At 39.4% G+C, this 23,792-nt stretch overlaps 4 protein-coding genes across 16 annotated transcripts in view; 3 read left to right on the top strand and 1 right to left on the bottom strand.

The window, feature by feature from the left end:
- Nucleotides 1-12,096: 12,096 nt before the first annotated feature.
- Nucleotides 12,097-15,474, top strand: LOC115770824 (F-box/LRR-repeat protein 7). Its single transcript, XM_030716246.1, has 4 exons — nucleotides 12,097-12,925; nucleotides 13,729-14,559; nucleotides 14,631-14,810; nucleotides 14,875-15,474. Exons 1-4 carry the CDS (start codon nucleotides 12,130-12,132, stop codon nucleotides 15,408-15,410), a joined length of 2,343 nt encoding a protein of 780 aa, XP_030572106.1. The 5' UTR covers nucleotides 12,097-12,129; the 3' UTR covers nucleotides 15,411-15,474.
- LOC115770827 lies at nucleotides 15,346-16,503 on the bottom strand. Of its 2 annotated transcripts, none has more exons than XM_030716261.1 (2): nucleotides 15,577-16,503; nucleotides 15,346-15,427 (listed from the first exon to the last, which is right to left on the bottom strand). In XM_030716261.1, the coding sequence occupies exon 1, from the start codon at nucleotides 16,413-16,415 to the stop codon at nucleotides 15,699-15,701; it is 717 nt and encodes a 238-aa protein (XP_030572121.1). In that variant the 5' UTR covers nucleotides 16,416-16,503; the 3' UTR covers nucleotides 15,346-15,427; nucleotides 15,577-15,698. The 2 variants fall into 2 exon arrangements, with proteins under 2 accessions (XP_030572121.1, XP_030572120.1); XM_030716260.1 differs by having other exon boundaries at nucleotides 15,398-15,474.
- A 128-nt stretch (nucleotides 16,504-16,631) lies between these two features.
- Nucleotides 16,632-17,301, top strand: LOC115770828 (mitochondrial import inner membrane translocase subunit Tim16). Its single transcript, XM_030716262.1, has 2 exons — nucleotides 16,632-16,912; nucleotides 16,969-17,301. The coding sequence occupies exons 1-2, from the start codon at nucleotides 16,750-16,752 to the stop codon at nucleotides 17,223-17,225; spliced, it is 420 nt and encodes a 139-aa protein (XP_030572122.1). The 5' UTR covers nucleotides 16,632-16,749; the 3' UTR covers nucleotides 17,226-17,301.
- Nucleotides 17,302-17,384: 83 nt separating this feature from the next.
- LOC115770825 (synapse-associated protein of 47 kDa) overlaps nucleotides 17,385-23,792 on the top strand; it is a 35,058-nt gene continuing 28,650 nt past the window's right edge. For 11 of the 12 annotated variants that reach the window (XM_030716255.1, XM_030716254.1, XM_030716253.1 and 8 more), the window contains exons 1-2: nucleotides 17,385-17,914; nucleotides 18,129-18,789. In XM_030716255.1, coding sequence (XP_030572115.1) covers nucleotides 18,578-18,789 — 212 coding nt within the window. In that variant the 5' untranslated portion in view covers nucleotides 17,385-17,914; nucleotides 18,129-18,577. The remainder of the gene's footprint in view (nucleotides 17,915-18,128; nucleotides 18,790-23,792) is intronic. The other variant, XM_030716248.1, reaches the window with a different exon arrangement.

Below are 23,792 nucleotides of genomic sequence, written 5' to 3'. Positions count from 1 at the left end.
GTGTGTGTGAGTGTAACTGAGTGTGTAGTAGTGTGTCCGTGTAGTGATGTGCTGGTGCTCAAAGCAAAGGCAGCAAAAAAAAAAGTTAACATAAAGCAAAGTAAAAGAGCCACAGTGAAAGATACGAGCACACACACACACACGAGCCCAACTTGCAATAAAAATAAAGTAGAGAAAAGTTGTGTGAAATTGAATAGCAAAAGGAAATTAAAACACATGCACATATATGTATGTATGTGTACGCACATAAAAATCGGAATTTAATGGAGCCGCAAAAACTGCCAAATAATGAAAAGATGTGCGATGCATAAATGAAAACTAAACGAGTGACGTGTATAAAAAAGGTAGCAACTGCTATTTATTAAATTGCAATTCAAATTCAGGTTTTCTCTCTTACTCTGTGTGTCTCTCCCAATCTTCGCTCTCTTTGTCTCCATCTTTTATGTTTTTGTGTGGCTTCAGTAAACGCAAAAAATTCTTAAGCTATTTTTCTCGTGTGTGTGTGTGTGTGTGTGTTTTTTTTAATACTGCATGCCCGTAAAATTGTTAAGATATAATTGTGGCCACACGGATATCCTAGGCTGGCCTTAACTTGCTAAATTATTACGCATCTGCCCCAAAGCTGTTGCAATACGCTGCGACTGTGCAACATTCTCAAACCAGTTGCAAAGTTGTCACATTAAAATCACACCTTCGAAGAAATATTTATTGTTGTTGTTGTTGTTTTTGCGACTGTTGTGGTTTTCTATATATGCACCACTTAGCCCATAACTCGTTCGCGCTCTCACAGATACACACACACGCACACGCACACACACATCTACACCCTCTCTCTGGCTGCCTGGCAATTTCGCATGCAAATTTTACGTAAAGGAAGTCAGACAGCCTCAGTATTTGCTGCTGCAGCAACTGGTTGATCTGCATAGACGCCCATTATAAGTAACAGGCTGCACGCTGTTTTTTTATTTTTTATTTTGCTTTCATAACTGGTACACACACACGCAGACACACACACACACATGCACGAAATATGTTATAAACATTAAGACAGCCACCAATGCTAGTTGGTTCCTCATTAGCGGCCATTTATTCAGCCAGACATAGGATATGATTATTGCCATTTAATTTCATTTTATAATACGCATTGGCTATCTGATCAAAAGCAGCAAATGTACATAAATTACATCCCAATTGGCACAGCGACTTTTCCGTCTTTTCGCTTTCCAGCAAAATGCAAATGCTCGAGTATTTACTATATTATTAGCTAAATGTGTGTATGTGTACACAGTAAAAAATATTGTCTAGATTTTATTTTATTCTTCAATTTGAAATCTTTGGAAATCTGAAATTGCCTGCATTTGATACCACAAACAGTCCATTCCGTGATATAATTATAAATAAAGATAAGTTTTAGAATTTTCAATATTTTTGATTTAAGCAAAAGAGGACTAACATCGCATTTTTAGCCCTATTGCATTGTTTGAAAATTCGGAGACAAATATCAAATTAATTAAAATTCCAATTTTAATTTAAAATTTTTATGAGTAAAGTTTATTACACAAACTCTTTATTACACTCTCATTATTGATGAAATAATATTATAAATATAAAAGAAAAGTAACATTAATTCACAATAATAGAAAATTTCAAATAATAATACTAATGAATTATTTCATAGCTTACTTTGCTTTAATATTTGTAAATATTTATAATTATTTTAGCTTAGTTGAAGTTTAATTTTAATTCGCATTGTGTATTTAATTGGATACCTTTTCCGTTTCAAAACCAAAGACAATATTCAAATTTTGGTTTCGTTTCGGAGCACAAACATTTTGTTTACTGTGCGTTAATGTGCGTGTGTATTTGTGCACCCCATGCTGTTCCATATGGCACACGTGTGTGAGCCAAATGTTTTCAATGCTGTTAACGTTATTCGAATGCCTGCCGGGTATGCGCTGTGCTCAGGCAGCAACGCGGAAAACATACGGCAATTATTTTGTGTGCTGCCCGCTGCAAAAGGTTAAATGTTAATAAATTGTTAATTTGATATCTGTCAATGATTTGACATAACATTATGATATTTGGGCAAAGCACTTTCCATGCCAAACGTCATTATATCAATATATCCCCGCCATTTGCAAAAACAACAGCAACAACAAGGGGCAAGTGCCTGCTTTCTGTTGCCATTTGGTAGCTTTCCAAATGTGCCTGGCTAAACAAAAGACTTAGGCGACAAACTTGATCTGCTCACAAAAATATCATAGGCCAAAGATTTGGCCGCCTGGCGGGACCAGCCATTTTATGCATTTACCAGCAATTTAAAGTATTTAAAAAAAATGTCAACATATGCGCATTGCAATGACAAGCCAGCCAGCAGCCGACCAGCCAGTCCGTTTCAGTCCAGTCAGCCATGGCCCGCAGCCTCAATCAAAGCAATGCCTCCCCCACCGTGCCCCGCACGTACGGGCTATCAAAGCCAAAAAGCCTTCAAGCCAAAAGCAGCCGACAACATCGACAACCACGCCGCCACTGACATGGAAAAGCCGCGCGTCGATTTTATGAGATTTTCAACAATCTTTCAAATATTGCTGTTGGGTATGATAACTATGCCATCCAGTTTGCAAATTGATGTCTGCCCAATTAATATAATGAGCTGACGTTTTATTTAGTATTAAAGTATTATTCTTAAAAACGATTAAAGCTTGTGCCATACTTTCTTCTTTGGGTTCCTCTTGTTAATAAAGGGGTTATTAATAAAAATATTCAAAGTGTTACAGAGTGTGTTTTATAAATACAAATATTTGTATATATTGTACTATTTTAGTTCAAGTCATGACTTAACAGATGAATTGTTATCTTTGGGTAATGAAATTGTAGTACTATAATATATAATAATATTTTCCTTTAAATCTTGAAATGGGCATTATCATGAAAAGAGATAAAGAATGACATAGTTGTATTTGTAATTTTGATTGTTTGCTTTTGTTTCGTTTTCAATCTTTAGTCACAGTCTCAATCGATTAGAATGGACTTATGCCATTTAATCCAGACTCGAATCATGTTTGCTTTTATCAAACACATGTATATTCTGATTAATCTTGAATAATTGGTTATTTTTTTGAAGGCCCTGAGTCTCTAATTAATTTGTTCCTTAAACCGAGTCTTATGCCAAACCAAAACTTAATTTAATTTGTAAGAAAACTAGCTCCAAATAGAAAACACTTGAAGGTCATCCCTTAGCGGGAATCTTGTACATATGCAAAAGTATTCTCAGTTGCAAAGTGAATTGTTTAATAGAAAGCAAATCCTGGTATAAGGGGAAAATAGGTTCCCAGCTGAAAGTTGATTGGAGCCGTGAAACGAATCACTGAAAACTGTATCTTGGATATGCAGCTCTGACTCAATTAGATAATGAATCCCTGTCAAGGCAATGTATGTATTTTTAATTTCAAATTCAACTTTATAAAAATGAACTTGTTTAGTTTTTTTTGTTTGGATTTGTATCATTAGAATAAAGTTTTCACATATTCTACCATTTTTTACACATATTCGAAAAAAGAATTGTTTACATATAACGTATAGAGTAACATACTCTTCGTGGTCAGCCATCTGTTGTATTGACTTTATTGTCTACAATTTTTGTTGTATGGCTTTTTTATATACATACAATATATGATTTCATAGCGCTTGCAACGGCGCAATAGGCAATACTAAAATGCAATGCGATGTATTTTTTACAATTTTTTTATATTTTTGCTGTTGTTGCCAGCATTGGCCAGAGACGGAGTCTGAGATGGCCCGAGCCCGAGCCAGCGACAGAGCCATAACCACAGCCAAAGCTACAGCCAGAGACAGAGCCCAGAGAGTTGCAGTGCAGTTTTGCAGCTCTCACGGCCACAAGCGACAGTTTTGTATTAGAAACGGCAACTTGTAGCTGCAGCTAGTTACGGGCTTGATGACTACTGAGATGTCGGTGGTGGGAGAGCGGGCGACGGACGACGGGCGACGGGCGACGAGCGGCTGGCGGCTGGCGGGTAGCGAAGGTAGCTGGAATGTTGTCGTTGCTAGTTGCCAATGTTGCCAAGTGACTGACATAGTTGTTATTGTTGTTGCTGTTGTTGTTGCTTTTGTAACAGCAGTATTTGTTGTTGTTGTTGGCGCGGCGGTTGTTCTTGTTCTGGGCAACTGCCGCCTGAACTTTAAGTTTTAATTTGTAGAACCACACAATTTATGTGTGGCATATTAGAAAAAAGAGTGTTACGAGAAAAGTCACCCTATGCGGGCGTTGTTGCATGCGGGCAGCCAGCAGGAGATACAAAGATACAGATAACCTGTTGCCGTTGCTGCCTCTCAGCATCGAAATCTCTGATGCATGTGTATGTGTGTGAAGCAGAAATCAGACAAAACGGTTCTTTACATTCGTTTTTTATACCCTGAATCCGTTGAAAATGTATGAAAGGGGTATATTGGTTATGGCAAACGTATGCAACAAGCACCAGAGAACATTCCCTCCATTTTTATCACAGCGTTTAGTTTTACTGCTTAACTTGAAAATTCTAGAAGCTAGATAACCCAAACATAGCATGTAGGTTCTCGTATTGTATACACACCGAGCGGGAATTACCCGGCCTTGCCCGTGTAAGCAATCGCGGAAAATTGAAGTCTGCCCATCTTGATCTTCTGTAGTTAACTTCTATTTAAAAATATGTTTTAATTGAATCAATCGAAAAAAGATTCAAGTGTCTCAACGGAATCAACGCTTTCCGCTCATCTTAGTCTTGCGTTGAGAATCTTGTAGCTGAAGAATAAACTTTAATTTATTAAACCCTTAACCCGCATTTGCCACGCAAGAGCGTATCCAATTCTCACAAAGATATTTGAAAATGATTTTGAAGCCGATCCAAAAAGTTTCATACAAACGATTTTCGCGACATTTCTATACATGCAGGTGGAAATTCCTAAGACGTGCACTGTCATAACAGAAGCTAACTACAATGAAAAGTTCAGCTTCCTAGCTCTTAGTCAATCAGTCAGTCAGTCAGGACAAACAGTTTTATATAAAGTGATTAAGAATATATTACTTTTTGGAAAGTTAGCCTTGCACTTTAGTATTAAGTACCTTATTAAGATCTTAAGTTTTTATACATATCGGAAGACAAATAACGAAGTCATTTAAGAATGAATTTTTCAAGCATAGTGTGTAGTAACGAGAAGAAGAAGCAAAGCCACTTGTGGCGTGTGTTTATGTGAGTGCTAGGGTATCTCCAGGTCGACTTACCTGTTCTTTTTTGTGTGTCTTTACTCTTCACTTGCTCATCAGGCTGGCGGCTTCTGCTTCTTTCTTACTTTCTTTCGCTCAGCCGCGCTTTAATGAAATGTAATTTGAAAAATTGTGCGCGGCAAATTGTTGGCTTGTTGAAGTCAGCTCGTTGTCGTCATCGTTAGAATTTCAAATATTTTGTCTTAATTAAAATTTTAGTGTCAGGCGATTTCTCTCTCTCTCTCTCTCTCTTCCTCTCTTTCAGTCTGTCTCTTCTTATGTCTAACTGCCTCGCATGCTGTGCAAAAGTCGGGCAAATCTTTTAAATAAATTAGCGCTGTCGTTTCGTTCGTCAAGCATTTGTCGCGTTTGCATTTAGTCGACATTTTTATTGGATTAAGTTTGGCCTGGATTTATGCGCTGTCTTGGATTAGATGCGCCATCATTCACGTCCGCAGTTCTTGTGGTTGTTGTTGTTGCTTTTGCTGTTGCTGTCGCACAGCATGTAATTTGCGGTAAGTCTGCTTCTTGTTGTTTCTTTTGGGCTTGTTGTGATTTATTTTGTTTTGTTGGACATTACATTTTGGGTTAAGTGGCGTTTATGCACAGTTGACTGTTGCGCCTGTCGCTTTGTTGGAAATTTAGGTCATTAAACAAAAGACTTAAGCAACGAACTGGTTCGTCTGCTTTGACTTTGCATTGGAATTTGAATTATTCCCCCAGCAAATAGCAGCAAACAAGACAGCAGCAAAGACACAGGGAAAGACCAAGAGAGAGAGAGAGAGAGAGAGAGAGAGAGATTTTCGTAACTATTTTCCATTGATTAATGACAGGTAAATTTCATCCATTGGTCTCGCGATGCTGCGTGTAAGGGAGGAAACCATTGCGAGGCACAAATGCTTGCAAAGGGCATTCGCCCCATGGTCTTCATGGTTCATTATATAAGCGTCGGTTTAATTAGTTGGACTACAGATTTTTTTGCATATTTTTAATGAATCTGCCGACACAAAGTGAAATTTAAATCGAGATAATGATAAAATGCTACAGAATCATTAAAGATATATTCTCAATTGGTGGTCAAAAGTGGGGTATTACTAATCATAATGATCCCGAGAGAAAGTTGACTATATTTCAGATTGTTTAGACTTCGTAAAAATTAATATTAAATCAAATTAATAAATAATAAACATTTAAAGCTAAAACTTTAACTCGAATAAACAGAAGTGTGACTGACACATAATCCGACACGAAATTATTAATTATTTAATTATTACAAATAATAAACATGATTATAGGAATATTTTTGAACCTATAAATATTCATTTAATATATAAATAGAATATACTATACACACTTTCTATCTTCTCTGCAACTCATTCAGACTTTCTCAGACCTTCTTCTAATGAGCTATACACAGGCAATCATCTCCAAATTGTTGTGTCCGTCTATAAATCAATCTAAACAAACAATTTCCATAATTTGTAAGTTCATTTCACACATTCCAAAATCCGCTTCGAGCCCAGTTTCGCACTCTTTCCAGACGTTAACTGTGTCAAAGCCTCGACAACTTTCAATAATTTGTATGCCCATTTACATAAAGCCGCCGCAGAGTTCGTTCAAACAAAATGATAAGCCAAGAAACTTCTATTTACCATATCTTTCGCTCACAAATATACAAAATAAACAAAAATTAATATAAAAATATGTGTTAAGATTCATGTTAATATCTAAGCTAGAGGCTGCATACTTACTATTCAATATATTCCATGAAAGGCTGTGTTAACTCCTTTCCACGATTTGTTGGTAACTTCTTTATATATCTTTATGTATCAAATAGTCAATTTAAAAACACAATAAAAGCCCACTTGCTCTATGTACGTTCATGTTTCTAATAAAATTCTGTCTATAAATTTATAAATAAATTTGCTTCTGTGCTTGAATATGCATAACAAATTGATTTGTTGTTAACTGCTTTATGTATCTAAAATTAGACTTTATATGAAATCATTTAACAAAATAAATATAATAAACTAAAATTACTTAGAGGCAAATTTATAATTAAAACAAATTGCATTCTCTGCTAGATATTATAGAAAAATAGCTAAAAGAGCGACTCAGCAGCTGCACCCACTTTTTGTTTGGCTGCAAGAAATATTTCTTGTTTCTCAAAAACTTGTCAGCGCCACCCACTTTCTGTCCACTCCAGATGAGTGTGTGTGTGTGTGTGTTTGTATGTGTGTGATTGTGTATATGTAGGAGTCCATTTGCCTGACAATTATCGGGCGGGGCGCTGACAGAGACGCAAAGCGGCAACTGCAAAATTTAGCTAAATCAAAATTGACACTATGCAAAAAGCCAACCCACGTAGCGCAAATTGCAACACGGTAGCCACACACATACGCACACAGATACTCACACACACACACTCTCGCACATACACTCGTCCACATAGTTGATTGTCGGGCCAGACTGGGGCCAGGCGCTCAGCGTGCCAAGCCATAGAGGCCAAAAGGTGCTCCTAGCCGGGCTCCATTGGCATGTGTGTTGTTGTTGTAATTATTGTTGTTGCTGCTGTTATTGTTGTTTTGTGGCGCCAAGTAATTTCTGTGTTAGCGTTAGATTTCAGCCATGTGCAGGCAACGAACACCAAGCACAGCAGTTATTAGATTTTATACACCGCACAGTGGGCCAGATATATATATCAAATTTGATATCAACTATAAATTCGATAATCAAATACAGAAAGTATTCAACGTGCTAAAGACCTATTAAACGTGTATCAATTTTAGGAAATTACTCAAACAATCTCCCTCCATCTCAATCTCTAAGCTTTTTATATCTTATTATCTCAAATCCTAGCTAAAGTCGAAAGCTTATTTAATATTATATAATATAAGAGCAATGGAATAAAATATTGAAAGATAAATTTCCAACATGAAAATCACAATAATTCAATAGTCTTTGTTGTGTAAATTAATTATTATAATTCTATTAACTCGTTAAGGTAAATAGTTACACGAATTGGGAAAACAAGTCCGAGTAGCTTTGAACCACTGTGCGGTGGTGTCAGCATAAATGTGAATCACTCTGGTTGCTGCACCAACGTGGCCCCCACCGTGGTGACATTTGTTCATTAAGCATATTAAATAATTAGTACTTGTTGTTGTCATATTTTATGTGCTGGCTGCTCGTTGAGCCCGCCGAGAGGCTTGGCATCTGAGCACAGCTTAAGCATGGGCAAGGACCAGTTTTCAATGGCCAACTCAAGTGTTGGCCTCTTGGCTTCGGAAAAATATGCGGCTTAATTGAATAGCCAGCGACTAGCCCCGATCATAGAGTGATCCATACTTTACAAAAAGACAACAAAGAGTATGCCTAATTTATAAGTTCACACAACTTTGCAACTAAAGGTTTTGATGCGTTCCATTTAATTTTTCAAAATAAATGGACATCTTAACTTATTCTATTCTAGTACCCGATTTCTGACATTTCACCAACACAACCCTCATCATTGTTTCTCATAACACACCAACACGCTTAATGGCTGCATTATTTGAAATTTATATATATATATTGTTCAAGAAATATTTTCAAAGTTGGGAAAAATGAGTAAATTTTTAAAAATAAATGCAGATCTTTACATAAACTTTTATATAACTCGATTTGCTCTCATTACTCCAATTAATCTATTAATCAAATCAAAGAACGGAAATTCATCGCAATTACTTTATAATAAATATATAAAACAAATATTTGTATGAGTGAAAATGAAATGCTGTGCATATTTTTTATACGTTTTCAGAATGTCAAATATGTGTTAAATGACGAAGAAAAATTATATAAAAATTAAAACGGATTTCATAACATAATAAGTATGGCTTAAAACAGTAATTGATGCTATAAATTAGGTATTATCTTAATGGCATTTTCCTCTAGAATCAACATGAAAAATTGTATAGATAATGATAATTTAGTAAACTTAAAATACTTTTCTTACCTTTGTATTTTTTGCGCACATCTATCAGAATTTCAATAAACTACATTTGTAAATTGACTGATAAAACATTTGGTATACATACATATTCCATGCATCATCATAATCACCAATATCATAATCATCATGATAATCGTAGTTTGATTTACGCACTGTCAGAGTTAACAAATAGTTTCGCTGAGAAAATCAAAGTAAAGAGTAAAAGTTGAACATGTGTAAGCGATAGCCCCTTAAAGGAATGAATAAATATGTATCTTGTGGCTTTAAGTGACAAATAACAAATGTAAATTTATGCAAATTGTATGTTGTGTGTTGGCCAATAGGCTATTTGACACTTTTGTCCTCACGCAACTGATTTGGTTATTAATTATTTCTGGTCCCTACTATTTTTGAATTATGGAAAGCAAATACCAAGAAGATCTCTCGGCTTGGAGTCAACTGGCTGTCGTGGCGGCGGCTGTGCCTCTGGGCCTTTTCCTTGGCTCTATTGAATATGTTTTTTCTTTTTTTTTCCCTTTTTTTTTTGCTTTGAACCAGTTGAGCGACATTCCATTTGAGGCGCGACAGGCGGCGTCCATTTGGGGGAGATGCTAAGATTAATCAGCTGCCATAAGCCAAATGACAAGACATATTTTTGTATTTTCTGTTTTTTTTTATTTTTTTATTTTTTGGACTTGTCTCGAATGCTCAGTTGATGTGGCCTTTCGAATGCGGCCTAGTGTTATTATTGTTATAATGTTTATTTATGGCAAAGCTGGAAAAAAAATTAATTTCAAATTTGATTACAATAAAAATAAAGCCACACACACACCTCAGATCCGAGATCGAGCCACTTGTAAGCAGCATTTGATTTACGCGTCCCAAAGTGTGCCCAAAACAGTCTCTCTAGGTAGGCAAATGAAAGACCCATCACAGTTCTCCAGGTGTGTGCGCGTGTGTTTGTGTGTGTGTGTGTGTGCCGTGACGGCCCAACCCAAAATGCCAACCAATACTAATGCAGTTTTAACCATAGTCCACAGCAAGAATAAATTCAAATAAATTTATTGTTTTCTATTTAGATATTTGTCTCTATGTAGGCAAATTATGCAAAGCTGCCTCTAAACAAATATTATAGAGACAAGCGGGACTAAAGTGGCGCATGGTTATGTTTATGGCTGTTCCCTGGATCTATTTGCCGAATTGGGTTACTTTCAACATCATTTTTTAAGGTCTTAGGTTACAGCAACAACAACACACAAACAATGCCAGCAGCAGCCGACTTTCAGGCCAGGCCCAGCTGCAGATGGCCACGGACTAAGATTAGAACAGCCCACGCCTGGCCTGTGATTAGGTTTCCAATGTTCCGAGAGACACTTCAAACTGGTTTTTTGCCAAACAAACACAAAATAAATTAATAAAATAAATAGTAGTATATTTAAGCTGTGGCCAATGAATGGAGCTCGAGCCGAGAGGAAGGCAAATATGACAGCATACGTGTGTCTGAAAAACCAAGCAAGAAAAACACAAGAAGATTGAAAACCCTTGGGTAAAAGTACAATATTCCATGTAAACACTTATTTTGCGATGCTCGTAAGATTTTGCTCATAGTTAAGGAACGTGGTAGGACTCATAAATGCCAAGTTTGGTCAAGATGTCTTTGAGTTTCATATAAACCAAATTTCGATCAATATGTTCTGCCTGGAAACAGTTCAGTCGCATTTACATAGCTACACTTTGTGGGATCGGAGACTTCTGCTATGCCTTACACATTTCGAGGCAAAATTATAACACCCTCCATAATAGTACAAAAAAACTCAACTGTACAGAAGGCGTGGGCATACTGCTTATTAATTGTTAAAATGTTAACAACTTCAGCCAAATAAATATAAGACTGGCGCCGCATTTAAATAGCTAATCATGTTGGCCACATCTCTGCTCTCTGGAGTGGGCTCAACAAAGCTTTTAACCAGCAACATAAATTGGCTAGAATTTAGCTTTGAATTATCTTAAAGGTCAAATCCACTCGATCCACTCGAAGGTGTGGCACTCAGACAGAAAAATATATTTGCAAATAGGTGGGCACATACGCATACAAAATATGTCTCTAATAATTGGCAGCCGGAGTCGTAGGAAACCTACTTTGAACTGCCCACACAGCCGGCGCACAGTCCATTCCCATGGCCAATGAAGCCAACGACTGGCGAGGCTCAGGCTAAATATAATTTATATATACTTCTATTATTATTTATTTCACTTTGCTTTTATGACTATCAATGACCCAAATTCCATTGCTCGATTGCGCATCCACACAAATACTTCGAGTAATAAATGAACATTGTCAATTTTACAGCACTTAAATTCATATAGACATATATGGCAATAGTTCCAAAGCTTTCTGGATTACTAAATGGGTTTTTAGCTCGACAACTTAAAAAAAAAAATGTTATGTGGAATTGTGCAGAGTGCACTTCACTCAATTAATGAGTCAGTACGTCAGTCAGTCAGTTAATCATTCAGTCAATCAGCCAGTCAATCAGTTTGTCAGTCAGTAAGAAGTAAATTCATTCAGCAAGTCAGTCAATCAATCAGCCAGTCAATCAGTCAGTGCGTCACGCAGTCAGCAGATAGGTTCGGTTCAAGTTTTCTTTTGGAGCTGGTTCAAAGTAAAAATAAATTGTCATTCCGGTTCGGTACAGAACCGATTTACATCCTTGGTCCTTATTACAAATGCGTTCATAAAATACAAATGTTTTTTTTTTCTAATGCAGGTTAAATGACAATATTAAATTAATTAAGAACGTGTTATTTATCTTCGCTTTTGCAGACTTCTGGCCCTAAAGCGAAGGTCGCTGTATAAAAGACAATAAATAATACAAAACGTACCGAAAACAAAAATATGTCACACAAGACGAGCGCACGACGTGCCACAGATCTGGAGTGTCCGCTGGCTTCGCTTGGGCGAACCAGCAATGGGGTGCGGGATCAGCTGGCGGCAGCCCACTATCATCATCCGCATCCGTTGAGCTCAAGTCCGTTAGACCCGCAAGCCTATAAGATGTCGCGCAAATCACCAAATCTGGGCCACAATGTTAACGACACCGTCGCCAACGGGGAGCTCTATCCACTAGCCTCGCGCAGCTCCACGCCGCACAGCGACCAGCAGACGCCATCGTCAACGGCCACCACGGCTGCTGTGCTGCACATGGTGCAGCAGAAGGCTGCCACATTCGAGCTGCGTGGCCGGCACACGCGGCATGATCAGTCCAGCTATGGCGCACACTCCACCGCGTCTGTGGGCCGCCATGCGCAAGCAAAGAAATCCCCGGAACTGCAGACAATGCCTGCACCGGCAACCAGAACCAATGCTCCTGTGCCGCAGCCGCGCAACTTTCTTACACTGGACTGGCTGCATGGCAATAGCGCGGACACCGAAGACTCTAGCGACAATAACGCTGGAGGCGCTGCCAGCGCTGGTAGAAGACGCGGACAAGGCCAAGGTGGACGCTGCAGTGTGCCCACGGTGCTGGGCAACGGCAACAGTGCCCAGTATCTGCTGGACAAGAAGATGGAGTCTCTGTATCTGGGCAATGCGCTGCGTGCTCTGCCACTGGGTGCCGAAGCCAGCCAGTACCAAAACGAGCGTTACTACCTGGAGGACTACAGCAGCGGAAGCGGCAACGAGCGATTGCCAGGTGAGTACAGATGGAGACATTTGGCCCATAAATATGGGTTGAAGGCAAATTCAGTTTCTTGACAGTTATTGGAAACAAGCAGGAAAGCTAAATGCATGTACTTTTCAGTTTATCTCATGACAAAAATAAACACCATAAGCTGGTGATAGGGTATTTAAGAATATACCATATATTTTCTATATATTTATATATTTATATATTTTCCCGTTCTATATATTTTCCCGTTTTTATTTGTGTTATTGAACTTAGGTTGTTAAAAAGTGAAATTATTATTCTTACATAAATTAAAAATAGTAAATTTAAATTGTTACAAAGCATAAAGTTAGCCGCTTTTACATAAAATCCAGAATGCGAGCAACTTTCTGGGATGCCCCAACTGATTCTCTTAACCAACCAACTGTCGGTTACAAAATTGGACCTAGCTTTATAAGTTATTTTAATTGTATTATTGGTACTTATATTTTAAGACGCTTTCAATTAATATATTAACTTTGTCATGTAATGACACGTACGAGTCAAAGAGTAATCATATGGTTTGCATGATATAGCCTCAAATGTAGAAAAAAATATATAATCAACATTAGACTATTATTTCACACATATTACCATATAGCCATATAGGAAGTCTCGTCATATTTTTGCAAGGGTATTTAAAATTCAGCACTTCGATGGTAATGTTACCGCTTCTTATACTTTTAAATTACTGTTACAAAAGATATTTTAGAAAATTTGAACTCTGTCTTTGCTTCGCTACAAGCGAAACATTCTTACAAAGTTCTCATTCTCTCCATTTATCTTTATAGAACGTCTGCATCATCCGCGTAACTCCAGTCCCAGTGAGACGAGTGGCTCGGATCGTTATTTGCTAAATCGCAGCACCAACTCGCCCGCCAATGCCTTCCAGCTGGACCATCACCACACCAAAGTCCAAAGTCTATCCGATGGCCTGTGTAATATGGGTCGCTTTTCACCTAGCCTGGACCAAGGATATGCCACGCTGGTGTCACCTTCGCCAACTGGCCATCATCCGAGCAGCACGGGTGGCATTGTTGTGTGTAGCAATCCCAAGAATAGCAGCCCTAGCGTGGTCAGCGGAGGTGTCATTACCAGCAGCACTCCCGCTACAACTCCGCGGCGTGGATTGACCAGCAGCAGCAGCGGCACGGTCAATGGCACAGCCATTGGGCCGCCACCCTGGAACCGTAAGGGTCCCTATCGCTGCGGACCCTACTTTGACCGCCTGCCCGATGAGGCCGTTGTACGCATTTTCAGCTGGCTGGATAGTTGCGAGCTGTGCAATGTAGCGCGCGTCTGTCGACGATTCGAGCAGCTCGCCTGGCGTCCGGTACTCTGGAAGTGCATCACGCTGCGCGGCGAGCATTTGAATGGTGACAAGACGCTGAAGATGATCTTCCGCCAGCTGTGCGGACAGAGCTGCAATGGCGCCTGCCCGGAGGTGGAACGCGTTATGCTCGCCGAAGGATGTCGCATATCAGACAAAGGTCTGCAGTTGCTCACGCGTCGCTGTCCCGAACTGACGCATCTGCAGCTGCAGACTTGCGAGGGCGTGTCCAATCAGGCGCTGGTCGAGGCGCTCACCAAGTGTAGCAATCTACAGCATCTAGATGTGACGGGTGAGTTGGAGCTTATAACTTATTATTTCAATTTTCAATGTGACATATATTCTTACCCCCAACGCACACAGGCTGTAGTCAGGTGAGCAGCATAAGTCCGAATCCCCATATGGAGCCGCCGCGTCGTCTACTGCTGCAATATCTGGACCTGACCGATTGCATGGCCATCGATGACATGGGCCTCAAAATTGTGGTCAAAAATTGTCCACAGCTGGTGTATTTGTATCTGCGCCGCTGCATTCAAATTACAGGTAACACATTGATAGCCAGAATCGTAATTGAATGATATAACAATTCATTAATTCCATGATGCAGATGCGGGTCTGAAGTTTGTGCCCAGCTTTTGTGTCTCGCTGAAGGAGCTAAGCGTTTCGGACTGCGTCAACATCACGGACTTTGGTCTGTACGAGCTAGCCAAGCTGGGCGCCGCCTTGCGCTATCTATCTGTGGCCAAATGCGAGAGAGTCTCTGATGCGGGCCTGAAGGTCATTGCACGCCGCTGCTACAAGTTGCGCTATTTGAATGCGCGCGGCTGTGAGGCAGTCAGCGATGATTCCATCACAGTGCTAGCCCGCTCCTGCCCCCGCTTGCGCGCCCTCGACATTGGCAAGTGCGATGTGAGCGATGCGGGTCTGCGCGCGCTCGCCGAGAGTTGCCCGAACCTGAAAAAGCTCAGCCTACGCAATTGTGATATGATTACGGACCGTGGCGTACAATGCATAGCCTATTACTGTCGCGGCCTGCAGCAGCTTAACATACAGGACTGTCAGATATCCATCGAGGGCTATCGGGCGGTCAAGAAGTACTGCAAGCGCTGCATCATTGAGCATACCAATCCAGGTTTCTGTTGAGGGATCCCAAGCTGAAGCTGGTAAACGTTAAAGCAAAGAGGCAGGCCATATGAGCAAAGATGTTCTAAACAAAATATAAACATGCACACACACACACACACACACACACACACACACACACAAAATGTTAATTGTTAGTTGTAGTTGTTATTTTGTAAATACATACTTAAGCAGCTTCTGTATATATGGCTGGAGAGGAGTAGAATAGGCCATAGAGCATTTTGCTAGCATTTAAGTAGCGCGGCTTTTAGACTAATTCTTGCATAATAAATTATTTCATATAACCCCCTAAGTCTTCAAATAACTATACATATTGGGCATCATTTTTGGCACATGCTTCAGTATAAAACGTGGACGCACGTCTAGCAACTTGCGATGATTCTTGTTCGTCGTGGCAATAGTGGCCTTCACATCAGAACCGTGTTTGGTGGGCTCCAGCCAATGCCTGCGCACGATGACGGGTGTGATTCGGAACTTGGGGGCTTGCGAATTTTGGACATATTTGATTATTGACTGCAAATCATGGATATCACTGATGACGTTCAGCATCTTTTTATTGATCCGATCCAGTCCATGCTCAAGACTCTCCAGCCGTTGCAAGTCCTTTCCATGCCAATACCGCAGCCAATCGACATGGAGATCTTCGGAGCTACCAGAGTATTTGGGCAGCTTTACCAACAACTCCATTAGCCTGATGCGATTCAGTAGCGAACTGGAAGGAAGTTGCATCTTCATTTTGCGTAGACTTTCCTTTTTTTTGGGACTCAGCTTTAGTTTTTTTGAGTGCAACAATTTGTCCAGTAGATGGCGCATATTATCCATCGTTTCAAATTTCTCAGCATATTTTTGACCCTCCTGTGCAATGTTGAGCTTTATAGCCGCGTGCTTGATCAATAACCTATGGATCTGGTGGCTTAAGTTCGTCGTTTTCACCTGCCCATGATGTTGTCGATAGACAAGCTTCGCGTAGTTTTTCTGCCATTGCCCCGTTTTTGGCTTAACCATTTTTATAAAATTTGAACTATTTCAATTTCATTGCAAATGTTGATCAAAAGATTTTAAATTTCGAATAACTATCGGATATTTTTCTATCGACGGTCCACCACAGCTCATGAACGGTCACACTAAACTTCATATGCTAGCACCAAGCTGTACAGTATCAGTGCTACCCATCACACTGCATACAGCTGATTAAGCTTGCTATGCGTGCCGAGTCTGGTTGGAGGTTAGGTACGTTGTATAATGACAAGCACGTAGATTTGTTTGAACTTGCTTATTAGTGTGTAAAGCTAAATTCACTTGCGAGATTTGACGACAAACTAGTGCAACCGTAGCAGACATGGCAAAATACATTGCTCAAATCATTGTGCTGGGTGGTCAGGCAATAGGACGCGCTTTTGCCAAGGCGTTGAAGCAAGAAATAGCCGCATCGCAGGAGGCTGCCAAGCGTGCCGGTGGCGGTAGGCAAGGGGATCAGAGTGCCGAGTCGAACCTTCGGACGGGTATGTGAATGTGATTTTAAAATAGCCGTTACCAGCAATAACATTGTTGTATTCAGGTATGACCCTCGAGGAGGCCAAGCAAATTTTAAACGTTGAGGACCTCAAGAGCGTCGATTCCATTGTCAAAAACTATGAGCATCTATTTAACGTCAATGATCGGGCAAAAGGCGGCTCATTTTATCTGCAATCCAAAGTCTTCCGCGCCAAGGAGCGTCTGGATCACGAGTTAAAAGCACAGGAGCAGCATCAAAGCCCGAAACACGAGCAACAAGCAGAAGAAGCGCCCCAAAGCAGAGCTAGGCAAAGACGTTAAGAAACTTATGTGCTTTCTACCTCCGAATGAAATTAGCTTTAGTTTTACATTGATTAAACTAGATTCTAAGTAGAAATGCGACGTTTTTTTTTTTATTGCCTGTAAATAGATACAAACAACCATTTAGCACATTATAACAATGTTTTTAATATTGCCAAGAATCAGCTGTTTGGTGTATGACAGCCCTGTCTTGTTGCTACCCAAAGTTGACTGCGCCGAACAGCTGATGCTTGGCAGCACTGGAAGGCACACAAAGACAAGATCCAAATTAAATGCTACGTTGTTATTAAATATACGTGTTTATTTTTTGCGTGTACAATAAGACGTGTCAAAGTTTTGTTTGCTTTATTTGCGCAACCCAAGTAGCACTAAGGACGCAAAACAGCTGGCACATGCGCGAAAATACACAGAAATTCCAGCACAAAGCAAACGCTAAAATCAACCACCAGCAAAGTCAACGACAACTGCTTTCCACCAGTGGAGGTAACATCCATAGCATCGTTCTTGGAGCTTTGACTGGCGAGAGAGCACACACCAGACAACGGTATTTGAGAAATGAAAATTCCGCTGCTCAGTCAGTTTTCAGAGGACCTTCGACACAGGCAGCCGAAAATTCCAGTTTCGCTCGTTTAACCAGGCAGACAACAGACAAAAAAAAAAAATCAGAAAAAAAGAAACTTTCTGAAGTGGTAATTTACTACGTTACGTTATAAAATTATAAAGTCGGAGGCGTGAACAAATATCGATTTAGCGCGACATTTTTAAAGTGCCAATAATAATTTTGACAGTTAACCGCAGTGTACTTAAATAGTTTCATTTATTTGCCTATTTATTGATTTTCCTCGCCTCTGGCAATAGTTTAACTTGCCCTGCAGTTAATTTTTATTGTTTTCCATTTTACAGCGTGCTAACATAATTAACTGTGAAAAAGCAAACAAATTTACATAACTTACCAGTTGAAAGTGAAACTACATTGATGCAAAAGAAAAACCTATTACAAAATTTCTGCCAAGTGTAATAAAAGTCAAGCGAAAGAAGGGGAAACAGCAGCGACGTTTGCAGAACACGACAAGAGAGTCAATTGAAGCAAGCGAGAGGCAGCGAGAGAGGGAGAGAGACAGAATTGAGAGCAATAGAGAGCGACCAGAAAGTAACAACACCCCACAAGCAAGCGCCCGCTTTGTGCACGTTTGCACGTTTCTGCCTTCTCAGTTTTTTCGTCGCTTCGCCTTCGGCAACGGCTTCGTGTGGCAATCGTTTTGTGTGTACACGACGACGCCAGGCTAATCCTTTAGAGCGTACGCAGGCAAAAAGCACACAAAACACAACACAACACAACAAAGAAGCGAAACATGTTTTCGGGTCTAACAAATCAATTCACCTCGCTGGTGGGCGCAGTCAAGGGCGGCGCTGGCGATGAGGATGTGCCAGTGCCCACAGCCGATGCTGCCGGTGGCGCTGCAACCACATCTTCAGCCGAGGTGGTGGCCGCATCAGCGGAACAGGAAGCTGCAGCCGCTGCCAGCGGCGAGCAGGGACTCGAAGGCGATGAGGGTGCCAAAAGGTAAGTCAACTATATTTCTATCGCCTAGATTGACGAATTTATCTCTCGCATTCTTTTTATGACCGATAAGCGCTCTGTGTGTGTGTTTATCTCTTGCCAGCTGCCATCCAATGCCAATTTCTGTTATCTGCCGGCGGCACATACGTACATTCATATATACATGCTGTGCTAACGTCTATAACCCATTCGAAACGCTTCGTACTTTGTGCCACTGCAAAGACCTACGGACAGCCCCTAAAGTTTTATGGCGTGCTAATTTGACCTTCCAATTTGTACCTTTTAGCATTCTGCCAACCTTTTCGACTCCCCGCACACCCCGTTTGCTCTTGCTTAGCCATATTTGGATTTGGTGTCTGGATTTGACTCTCGTTTCGTGACTGAACATATAATTGCTTTAACTGCAAGCAAATAGCTGATCAATTTGTAATACATAGTATTTGGCGCAAGAAGTTGATTTATTGTTTGTTCCCACAAATTTGATAGCTCTAAACGCCAAATGGTTCTGCAGAATAATGTTGGCATTTAGAAAAATAGTATATTATTCATATGATGCCCATTTAAAATGATCTAAGAATTGAACAAATTATGTCTAGAAAAAGGATGCATATTTGTTCAATCTTTTACGGCATTCAGTGATTGCTCGGAAACTCTATTTTGTAGAAACTTTAATTCGTCAGAACTTGAATAGACATTTTCGATGCAATCAAAATATTCAGTTTTGAGCAAAATGTGGTGTGTTTGTCAACATTTGTTTGCATATTACGCTTGCAACTAAATTATTCCAATTTTGTAGTTTCCTATGAATTGCATAAGCCAATGGCTTAGCAATAAGTGTATTTCAACTTTATTTCAACTTGTAAATATTTCTTGTTGATTTGTAGAACTGAACATAAGTGTATGGAGGTCAAGTATGGAATCCGACTAAGGAAACTGTTTTTTTAGCCCTTATTCAAAGCTTTATTCAGTTTTAATAACGCAAAATAAAAAAATACGCAATAAACTTATTTACAAAAGGCTCAAAATCATCACCACATCTTTTAATTCAAGAACGTAAACCCAAACTGTTTCTATTAATTTAAAAAAAAAAGAATATATATTTTTCTTATTTAAGAAAAGTTGCTTAAATTTTTATTTATTTACGCTTCAAAGGATTTATTCCTCCCATATGAATCTTTAGTATAAGGTATTAGACTTGTATCGTTCCGTCTGTTTTTATATACATATATGTATATCCTTTTCTTTTAGTATTGCTTGATTGCATTGATGAAGTCAAAAACATATTAACCGAAATCCTTACCATTTGATTGAGAATGAATTTTAATTGATAAACTTCTCGAACTTTATATGAATTAAATATATTATTTCCGCCTAAATACATTAAAAATGGGTAACAAATATGTATTAGAGAATTTGAGAGCTGGAGACTTTGAAACTTGAGTTTTACTAGAGCATTATTATTTTAATTTTTAATTATGATTATCTCTAAATATATATTTTATATCCCAGAGCTTATAGAAGCTAGGGACACAAATCGATCAAGGGCCTCAGGTTTTTCACTTTTCGTTTCCGCACAAAATAGAGAAGAAGCTTATTTACTAAAATATAATTATTTGCAATGGTATTTTTATGCACATTAAATTTCATTGAGAAGTTATTTATCATTGCACTTAGAATTGGCCTGAGGAAGAGGAACATACTCCCTCCATAAAGAGTTTTCTTGCGGCCTCTGTGCTTTTTGTTATTGTGAGGATATATATGTACGGAACCGAGTTCGAATGCTTGGAGCGGCAAGTCGGGTCTGGGTTCAGTTGGGCACTCCCGACTGAAGCGCTCTTACTTGATTTTAATTTATTTGATATGAAAAGACATCTTAAGCCCAACTGACGGCATCTTAATGCCACAAGTTGCTACCTAATCCTACACACAATCGACAGTCAACCCATTGGAGGTTTTTGAGCAACGCAATGAATTTCCCGACACGCCTGTCGACAATGCTCACCATCAAATGCCATTTTTCACCTAATTTAGCACATTAATATTTAATTGTGTTTGTGTGTGTAGTCAATTCTGTGCACGTTCTGCCAGCAGCCTTTGCCAGCTGCCAACAGCTGCTGCCAGACTTTGAAGTGCGCCTCTTGCCTGTACCCATCTCTGCTATTGCCTGTTGTTGCCTTTCTCAGTCAAGTGACATTGACAAGTTGGGCGAGTGTCGCGGGCATCGTATCCGTTTCCGCTTTTGTTTCGCTCCCTAAACATTGCACGTGTGTCAATGTACACATGCATAACCACAAAATGTTGAGTCATAGTTCCACCCACACGCACGCCGCTGCTGTTGCCATTTCCACTCGGTCTTTTTGGCCAGTGTAGTCGCAAAAAAGAAAAAGCTGTCATCAATGTCAGAGATATTTGCTCCATACTGAGAAAAACCGCAACAGAACAGGATTCTGGTGGTTGTTTTCCAGTTTCCAGTTGACTTTTGCATGTTTCACAGATCGATACCAAAGAGAGCGGCGGCACCAGCAGAGCGGGATAGAGGGAGAGAGGAGTTAGTGATTGGGTCGCTCTCTCTTGCTCTGTTGCGTCTGCAAAACAACCAAATGTGCACATGTGATATGCCCACACCAATAGAGGAACAGAGGACGCTATCGTCGCCCTCTGCTGCTCGAGCAGTTGTTGTTTTCCTTTTGCCAGCCTATTTAATAATTGTGCATTCAGTAAACGTGGCTAGGCATTAGTGAAACAAGGGCTTTCTCCAGAAAACGGCAATCAACGTTAAATCTCTATAATTTTCGTTGAATTAATTTATTTAATTTTGCCTGCCATGCATAAATGTTGCTCATTAAACTGACAAATGTAAGCCCGAAAATATTAACGTTAAGTATTTGGGCCTAATAACACAATATTTAATATTGTATAGGCCTTATCGGCCTGAATCATAAGAAACGCATTAATTTAAAGGTTTTCAAATCAACAAATTCAAGTCTTTGCTTCGAAAAATTCCCTAGAAATATTTTGCAGTGACTTTTATATCGCCTCTTAAGTGTGTTCTTGACAAATTTCCCAGTTTTTCGAAGTTAAAAAAAATATTATTTACTTTCAATTTTAGAGTAAGTAGCTTATTCTTAATAATCTTAATAAGAAGAAAACAGAAAAAGCCCACATTAAAAAATCATTTAAAATAAATATTAATGTTCTGTAGAATATCTAGTACCATGCTAAATTTTTGAAGTTTTCCGAAAATATTTTCCAAAAAGGTACATTTTAGAACCATTTCTTCTTCTTAATTTAATAGAATTAATTTTTTGAGTCCATGCATACAAAAGAAAGTGTTTTAACTGAATGCTAACAGATGTAATCATTACTTTTGTAGTTTTCTACAACTTGAAACGAGCTCAGAAATATGCACTGTATGGAGTAAAAAAGAATTTGGCCCCGTTTTCGTCCTGCACAGCCTTCACCTGTTTGTGCGTCGCCAGGGCCAAACCATGTTAGCTTTGCCATTTGCGCGATTTCAAGGACATTTTCACTATTTGCAGTTGCTTTCTGTGACTGCGAGTGTCTCTGCTTGTGTGTGCCTGTGTGTGAGAATGCCCTTGCATTTGTTGTTGTTGTTTTCACTGCGAATGCTGCCTGCGTATTTATAAATGATGCCAAAAACAATGAAAACAGAACTTGCGCTCAAATTGCTCCGCAAATAAGCAGGACGAACAGCTAGCCCTGAAGTATTCTATGTATTTTAATTCTCTTTGTCACAGCTTTTTATTAATTTATGCACGAAAAGATGTACGTCTTAATGTATGTACATCGTGTGTGCAAAGTCTTGAAAAGTTTTGATTGCCTCAGCAAAAAACATGGACATGGGTTAGCATGAAATCGAAAGTCGCAAATATTTGCATTGCTTCGATTTAAAATTGTTTCGGATTGTTTACCATTTTATCCAAAATTATTCCCACACACAATTTTATGGGATATTAAAAATAGGATTGCTCGGGCATGAATACAGTTTTATCATATAAATAACCCCGTCTTAACGTGCAACTACATCACATGAGGTAACGACAATAAAAATTTCAGCTTTCTTATACTTACGGGCTGTGCGTTGATTACCAATTAGTCAATCAGTCAGGACAAACAGTTCTATAATAAGGATGTACAATTAACATTCGTCGTCCAATTCTACGTCTCTTTAGAAGGAGCTTTGAGAGACAATTTGGATGATTTCCATCCATCGCGGATTGAACTTCGTAGACTGTAGACTGTAGACTGTAGACGCCTAGGTATTAAGGGTATGCAATAATCCGTAAGACACAAATTCTAACGAGAAAATATGAGCGATAGCATATTACAAATGCTTTATAGCGCTATTCATTTAATATGCTCTTCTGTGTGTGTATCTTGCATACATTTACTTGTCGTCATGTACTATAAAAATAAACATATATGTATTTTAATCCGTCAACGACTTCAAGGTTTGCATGCACTTTTCATAGCCTACATTTTTGCGCCAGTCGTTAGTGTTGTAAAGCGAGCGTAGGAGTAGTAAAGCTGCCTTTTGACCACCAGCGGCAGTTGGGGCTGCGAACACACGGCAGTACAATCGAATCAAAGCGATGGCCTCAAAATAAATATAAATAAATAAATAGAGCAAAGGCAAGACTGAAAGTTTATCCTCGAGCGCCCGTCCAACAGTTGGCAAAGAAATAAAAATAAAATGCTATGCTGAATTGAAATGCTTCCAAATCAAACGCAAAGGCCACCGACAACTTGAGGCTATTTAAATTTAAGGACGATATTAAAATTGCCAAGCAGAACGGCAGGACATTGGACACAGGCACAGACACGGACATCGCAATCGCATATCGGCGTGGGCGCAACGACGGCTCCGCCATTTGGCACTTTAGGCAACTGAGGTGTCGACGATAACCTCCTTAGGAGACTTTTTTTGTATTTCAAGGAGTGGGAGAAAAATTTGTGTTTGTGTCACTTTCCAATAAATTATGGCT

This window comes from Drosophila novamexicana, unplaced genomic scaffold, assembly GCF_003285875.2.
Source record: "Drosophila novamexicana strain 15010-1031.04,08,12 unplaced genomic scaffold, DnovRS2.1 tig00004560-arrow-pilon, whole genome shotgun sequence".
Taxonomy (NCBI): domain Eukaryota; kingdom Metazoa; phylum Arthropoda; class Insecta; order Diptera; family Drosophilidae; genus Drosophila; species Drosophila novamexicana.
This window is presented reverse-complemented; position numbering and strand designations above follow the sequence as displayed.